General features: G+C 42.6%; 1 protein-coding gene across 4 annotated transcripts in view; it reads left to right on the forward strand.

Annotated features, from left to right (window-relative positions):
- PPP4R3B (protein phosphatase 4 regulatory subunit 3B) overlaps positions 1-6,050 on the forward strand; it is a 59,983-nt gene extending 53,933 nt beyond the window's left edge. For 2 of the 4 annotated variants that reach the window (XM_069768919.1, XM_069768921.1), the window contains exons 14-16: positions 1,882-2,066; positions 2,561-2,763; positions 4,414-6,050. In XM_069768919.1, the coding sequence (XP_069625020.1) occupies positions 1,882-2,066; positions 2,561-2,763; positions 4,414-4,512 (487 nt within the window). In that variant the 3' untranslated portion in view covers positions 4,513-6,050. The remainder of the gene's footprint in view (positions 1-1,881; positions 2,067-2,560; positions 2,764-4,413) is intronic. The other 2 variants (XM_069768920.1, XM_069768918.1) reach the window with 1 other exon arrangement.
- Positions 6,051-7,924: the final 1,874 nt, after the last annotated feature.

Raw genomic sequence — 7,924 nt, forward strand, 5'->3', positions numbered from 1 at the left:
ATCTCATGCACGACTCCCCAGCACTGGTCACTATTGAGCATGTACATAAAGTGCAGCACAGATTCATCTCATCTACGACTCCCCAGCACTGGTCACTACTGAGCATGTACATAAAATGCAGCACAGATTCATCTCGTCTACGACTCCCCAGCACTGGTCACTACTGAGCATGTACATAAAGTGCAGCACAGATTCATCTCATCTACGACTCCCCAGCACTGGTCACTACTGACATGTACATAAAGTGCAGCACAGATTCATCTCATCTACGACTCCCCAGCACTGGTCACTACTGACATGTACATAAAATGCAGCACAGATTCATCCCATCCACGACTCCCCAGCACTGGTTACTACTGAGCATGTACATAAAATGCAGCACAGATTCATCTCGTCTACGACTCCCCAGCACTGGTCACTACTGACATGTGCATAAAGTGCAGCACAGATTCATCTTATCTACGACGCCACAGCACTGGTCACTACTGACATGTACATAAAGTGCAGCACAGATTCATCTCATCTACGACTCCCCAGCACTGGTCACTACTGACATGTACATAAAGTGCAGCACAGATTCATCTTATCTACGACGCCACAGCACTGGTCACTACTGACATGTACATAAAGTGCAGCACAGATTCATCTCATCTACGACTCCACAGCACTGGTCACTACTGAGCATGTACATAAAGTGCAGCACAGATTCATCTCATCTACGACTCCCCAGCACTGATCACTACTGACATGTACATAAAGTGCAGCACAGATTCATCTCATCTACGACTCCACAGCACTGGTCACTACTGAGCATGTACATAAAGTGCAGCACAGATTCATCTCATCTACGACTCCCCAGCACTGATCACTACTGACATGTACATAAAGTGCAGCACAGATTCAGCTCCACTAACAGCCAAGATCCTTAGATCAGGAACAGAACAGACATTTATAGGACATTTCATAACTTTCCCAAATTATTATTGAAACATTTTACAGCACATCCTGCACTGAACATCTTTTAGCTTTTTTGTTGATTTCTGTTGTACATATGGGGCCTAGACCTAGCGGTAAACGTCTGAGGAATTGTCCGCATGCTGCTCTTAAATTCTTTGCATCTTTTAAAGCCTGACATTTGATCAGCAATGTGTTTTCCCCTACAAAGTAAAAGGACCAATTCTATTGATGGATTTGTTCTTTTCCATTTTTTTTTTCTTGTTTTTGAGCAGACTGGCAGAAAGACGCAGTGGGAACATACCCTTAGAATTGCCTTTCCTCCTTTAGTAACAGCCTGTTCCTTCTCTTATGAAACACTGTTGACTAAAGATGGGATCTCTCTTCTGTGATTGTGCGTTTGTCAGCGTTCTTGGCTTCCCACGCTGCAGTGCCCCTGACTAAGACCATGATCGGCAGTGGTACTGCAGAGAGGAACCCACCCACTCCATCACTAGTCTTGCATCCATACACTACCTGCACTAATCCGGGCACAGAGCAGGGAAAGAAGGGGACAGGAGTCATAGTTGGATCCTATGTTTTATTTAATAAAAATCTAAAAAACGCATACCCTTTTTAAATTGTGTAGAACCTGCTAGCTACCTACATCTGCCACTAGATGGAGCCCACTGTTACATATTCTATTCAGTAATGACTCTGTGAACGCCCTCTAGTGGCAGATGGATGTAGCCAGAACATATGCGTTCATATCGATCACCCATGTAATGGGACTCGGCACTCTGATTGCCATTGATTGCTACAAAGAAACTAATTGAGAAAATTGTGATTTAATGCTCCGGCCTGTTGTATAGTAACTGACAGCAGGAATATACCTGTTACATTGTTATCGGTTTTGCTTATGCAATGATCATGCTTTCCCACTTCCAGCGTGCCGTCTATTCTGCGTAGCAACAGATTCCGAAGAGATGCGAGATCTTTGGAAGAAGATGAAGAGCTATGGTTTAATGAAGACGAGGAGGAAGAGGGTGAAGCCGTTGTACCTCCGATTGAGAAGTCGAAAACTGAAGATGACTTTCCTGACAGCTATGAAAAATTTATGGAAACAAAGAAAGGTAGAAATGGAAGGTTTACTGATGTTATAGTTCATGAGTTGTAGCGTATTCATTATAAAATGAAAAGTTAGTTTTCTTGGCTTTTTTACTTCATTTAAGATGTCTGCTTTTAGTCATTGAATGGAAAGCTTAATTATTTCCTTATGAAACACGGCCTGTGATGGAGACATGGCTCGTCACACGTGTCCATTTGTCTATACAATCAGCACATGAGCAGGACAGACTTTTGTGTGGCAGAGCTCCTCCTTGATACGGGATTTGATAATCTCCACTCCCCATCTCCTCCTCTGCACCTTTCCATCCTTCCTACAGCTGTGTTACTGTGGTGGTACGGGTGCTATACTGACCTGTGATTATATGCCTGTACTGAATATGGTCCTACAAAACGTTATGCCCTGCAGTAACCTGCTCCGTATGATATATTGTCTGTACCATACATGACACCACTCGCTCTGTCTGTAAACTTTTTATTTCTAATTTTTTTTATTTCAAAGCTAAAGAAAGTGAAGACAAGGAGAATCTTCCAAAAAGGACCTCAGTGGGAGGATTCAAGTTCACCTTTTCTCACTCTGCCAGCTCAGCTAATGGCGCAAATAGTGCGAACAGCAAATCTGTGGCAGCTCAGACCCCACCAGCAGGCTCTAATGGATCATCCTCTAAAAACTCAAGTTTAGCAACTACAGTTACATCTACAAAGGTAAGCCAAGAACTGAAAGCTGACCTGTGGTGGCAGTGATGGGCAGTGGCTGCACGTCAGCAACGTACGGGGCTGAACACCGCAGCTCCATATATTGTTTGGTGGCCGCTGCGAGTTACTTTAGATTTTAGCTGACCTGACAGCACTGATCTCAGATCGATGACCTATCCTACAGGTGATCTTCACTTGTTTAGTCCTGGGAAACCCCTTTAGGATTGTTCTCCAATCAAGAAACCCTAGTCTTGCACTTGACTATCTGTGATGGCAGTATGTACTGTGTATTCCACTGCAGAATATCACAAGGGCCAATAATTATAGAAGATATTGCCTAACTGTCACGGATCCCCTCCGTGCTGCCACAAATTCGTCACGTATCCGCTCTCCGCATGTGACTTGGGGTTGTGCCTGCAAGGGTTAATCTATCTACCCTCTCTGTCGAGCATTCAACCTCTGTCCTATGCTGTAATGGGAGCATAAATCGCACACCGACCCAGGCCACACACGCTCATACATGCTGCCACCACTCACACGGGCGATGAGTCCTGGAAATTACTAATACTGTCTACCACTCATAAGGCTCACACACCTTAGGCTATGGATTCTTTAGAACATACAAGGTTCATCTGTTAAAGTGTAATACTTGAATACAAAAAGGTTCAGTGCTTACAGTAAAGAAAAAGGTATGCAAATATGGTAATAAAGACCTACAACTATGCAAAACAGTATAAAATAAACAGGAGAAAACTTACAAAAATAGCTAACTTGTAGTCTGCTTCGGCTCCCTGATGGTAGGAAGAATGTAGACTGGATCACATCCGCTTCCCAGGCTGCCCTCACATGTGAACAATTTTGAATGTATACAAGCCAAATTTATAGTCACCCTGGAGGTCAGATTTCTAGACCAGCCCCTCAAGTTGATAATCTATTTACTTGTTTTTGATGGGGGCGTGGCCATGGTCCAATTGAATATATTATTTTCTCTGAGATCCTTTGGGTAAAGCTTCCCTCAGATAGTGTCATGCTGTAATTGACATCTCTCTTCAAAGAGCTAGGAGGTGTCAAATGTTCCCTTTATTCTTGGTTCCCAGCATGACCCCCTGGTGAGATTGGAGACAGAAGTCTGCTGTCTCAGGAAAATGCATATTAACACCTGGGTGAGAACTGCAGCCTTCAGGACAGATGTTAAATTATTACTAGTCACACAGTAAACCTATACATAGTTCACTGCACACATATATATTTATACATATTTCACTACACGTACAATAACCAACTCCTGAGGAAGGGGACCCAGGCTGGAGGGGTACACATTTCCTGCAGTGACATATTCACATTGACACTACAAAGTGGCCTCCATCACACCAGCAGTGTTGGTTGGATGTCCGAGTTGAAACTGATTAGCTGCAGTGTTAACTAAATCTGTGGGTTTTTTAACTGAAGCCACAATTTGAGGATATCCCGTAGAGTACACACATGGCTTCATACACTGGCCGTAATTTTATTGCCTGAGCCTTGCCACCATCCTGGCCCACTGGAGGTATTGAGGAAGTTGAGATTGAACTAGAAGACCTCACTGCAGCAAGAAGTAGCAGAGAATGCTAGATGAACATCTTGTGCATCTGATAAAAACTAACCATAACATTTCTGCAGCAGGGAAGTCTGATCGGACTGGTGGATTATCCTGATGATGAGGAAGAGGAGGAGGAAGAAGACACATCTCCACGAAAAAGACCTAGGCTGGGATCTTAAATTGACAAACATTAGTTTTGGGTTAATGCAGCAACTGATGTCTGAGCTTAGTGCGAGTCCAGAAGCTTTCTCAATTGAATAATACGGAAGTAGCCAAACTCCACTAGAAGGGTGTAAATGCCAAGATTTCATGGGTTTCAGAATGATGGATTAGCTGTGACAACCGAGATGATTGCTTCAGTGTATCTTGAGTTTGGGGAAGGGGTCAGAATGGATCACTTTAGAAAAGACACATTTTTAATGTTGTAGGGTTGCCCCCAAGAATCTAAAAGCGTTCAGTTGCACACCGGTAATCTTAATTTTTAATGGTGCTGGCCAAAGTGTTTTATGAATTGCCTATTTTATAAAGAAATTGAAGGGAATAAATTCTGATCTAACTTTGGGACCATTCTTTGTAAATTGAATTCCCGTCTTCGCTAGTAGGAATGGGAGGGGAAGGGGGGATGGGTGACACATTGTAGTGCATGTAAACTTTTAAGAAAAAAAATGAATGAGAATCTTTCAGTGTGTATTTTATTAAAATCTGAAATCGAAATGGACAGATGTAATAAGTAGCCCGTCCTGCATACTGCACTTCCAGAAATACTGATGCCAAGGATCAGTAGCTTCCAAAACTAGTCTGGAAACTGCCCGTTGACCTCCTAACCAGTGCCTCAATCTCTTGCAGTGTTAATATTTTCATGTTGATTCTATGAAGTGTGTTTTACCCATTTTTATTTTTTTTATTTTTTTCTTTAGCATTCAGCGTCCTTGGTTGAACGCCATTTGCTGCTTTTATTTCATCTAAGTTAATCCTTTTTTTTTTTTCTTTGTGCTGAACCCATCATGGCTATACAAGAAACAAATATACCAAAGGGGTTAACACAGCAAGCAATGAATCACCATCAGCCATTTTGTTTCATTGTGTCGGAAGTCTGATCTATAATAAATATATAATTACACACCTTTAAATATCCTCAGCAATGGTGTAGAGAGCCGCGTCTTTCTGTGCACTCATTTTCTACGTGGCAGTTCAGAGCACATTCCATGGATGTGAATGAATTGCAACCAATACTCCGTTACAGTGCAGTTGTGGAATACAATTTGGTTTGATTCGATTTTTTTTTTTTTCTTTAATTAGCACCGGAACTGTAAATATTTTATTAAACTCCCGTATATGATCTGAGATCATGCTGAAGAAAAGTGTTCCCTCCTTCACTTGCATCTACTGTTCAGAGACACACGGACCAGCTGCAATCTTCTCTGAAAGTCGCCCTCGTCACAGGTTCTAGATCCGTTTCTCCTGATAATAGTTGCAGCAGTTTCCCAGTTTTGGAGATTTTGTAGTTTAATTATAATTTTAGCTATTGTTTGGAAAGATGGGCTGTCTGTGTAGATATGAAGTATAGTTCTTTTTTTTTTTTTTTTTTTTCCATAAAATACAGAAGTTTATTTTGTATTAAATACCACTGTATTTGTTTTACACCATTTGTATACATGTGGTGATATTAATGCTGAACTGTAAAATTCAGGAATTAAAATGTGACCCTGTAATTCCATGTTTGCTTTTGCTTGTTTGTATTTTTTTGTGCATATGGTATATTTTTGCAGTCTTTAGAATGGTGGCTGAAGCATTTATGCTGCAGCAGTATTCACAGACGTTCTCTTCCAGCAGTCACAGAAATACCTTAGAGGGAATCCGTCAGCAGGATTTCACACCCTAAACTATTTTTATATGTGCTTGTAACTCTTTCAGTCAGCAATAACTTTAGGCGATGTTCACACATTCCGTATTCGGTCAGTATTTTACAAATGTAGCTGCTGTTATTTTACATGGGGGAACTATGGTGATTTCAGAAGGGGTTGTAACTACACTTATTTAGCCTTGATAATTCATTAAGAAGGGGGAACATGATTAACATGTACAAGTAAATTAATAGCCCAAAGTATGGTCAATAAAATAATAATCTTTATATAGCGCCAACATATTCCGCAGCGCTTTACAGTTTAACAGTTTCAAACACAAGTCATAAGTAACAACGTTAACAATAAAATAATTAAAGCGAAATAAGACGACCCTGCTCGTGAGAGCTTACAATCTACAATGAGGTGGGGATACAAAGCACAGGTGGGAATTTACAATGATGTATTTGCAATGATGTATTTACATGATGGTGTGCCATCTTCAGGGGGTGGGGGATACATGGGGATAGTGAATGGGCTACACACACAAACATAACATGACTTTGATTAGTGAATGTGATAGGCCACTCTGAACAAATGTGTTTGGAGCGAGCGCCTAAAACTATGTAAATTGTGGCTGGTCCTAATAGCTGGGGGTATAGCATTCCAGAGGATTGGCGCAGCACGGAAGAAGTCTTGGAGTCGGGAGTGGGAAGTACAGATTAGTGCAGGGGTTAGTCGAAAGTCATTTGCAGAGCGCAGCGGTCGGTTAGGCCAATAGACAGAAATGAGGGAGGAGATGTATGGAGGTGCCGCACTGTGGAGAGCTTTGTGGGTGAGAACAAGTACTTTGAATTGTATCCTGTAATGAATGGGCAGCCAGTGTAGCGACTAGCGAACGTGTCCGAGTAATGATTAGCCAGATGGATGACCCTGGCTGCTGTATTAAGGATGGACTGGAGAGGGGAAAGTCGAGTGACGGGGAGGCCAATTAATAGAGCGTTGCAGTAGTCCAGGCGGGAGTGGATCAGAGCGACAGTGAGGGTTTTTGTTGTTTTCATGGTGAGAAAAGGGCAGATTCTAGAGATGTTCTTTAGGTGTAAGCGGCACAAACTGGCAAGAGATTGTATATGGGAGGTGAAGGAGAGATCGGAGTCAAACATAACACCCAGACAGCACGCCTGCTGCTGGGATGTTATGGTACCACCCACGGAGAGGGAAATGTTAGATTTAGGGAGGTTAGTAGATGGCAGGAGAAAAAGTTGTTCTGTTTTGGAGAGGTTGAGTTTCAGATAGAGAGCGGACATGATGTTGGAGACTGCAGACAGACAGTCACTAGTGTTCTGTAGTACAGCAGGAGTAAGGCCAGGGGATGACGTATATAGTTGTGTGTCGTCGGCATAAAGATGGTACTGAAAGCCAAATCTGCCGATAGTCTGTCCAATTGGGGCCGTGTAGAGAGAGAAGAGAAGGGGGCCAAGGACTGAGCCCTGAGGTACCCCAACAGTGAGAGGAAGAAGAGATGAAGTGGAACCAGAGAACAGGACACTGAAGGAGCGGTCAGAAATAGGGATTTTTGTGTACTCACCGTAAAATCCTTTTTTCCGAGCCATTCATTGGGGGACACAGACCATGGGTGTATGCTGCTGCCACCAGGAGGCTGACACTAAGTAATACAAAGAAAGTTAGCTCCTCCCCTGCAGTATACACCCTCCTGCTGGATCCCAGCTAACCAGTTCGGTGCAAAAGC

The sequence above is a fragment of the Ranitomeya imitator genome, chromosome 5, assembly GCF_032444005.1.
Source record: "Ranitomeya imitator isolate aRanImi1 chromosome 5, aRanImi1.pri, whole genome shotgun sequence".
Classification (NCBI taxonomy): Eukaryota; Metazoa; Chordata; class Amphibia; order Anura; family Dendrobatidae; genus Ranitomeya; species Ranitomeya imitator.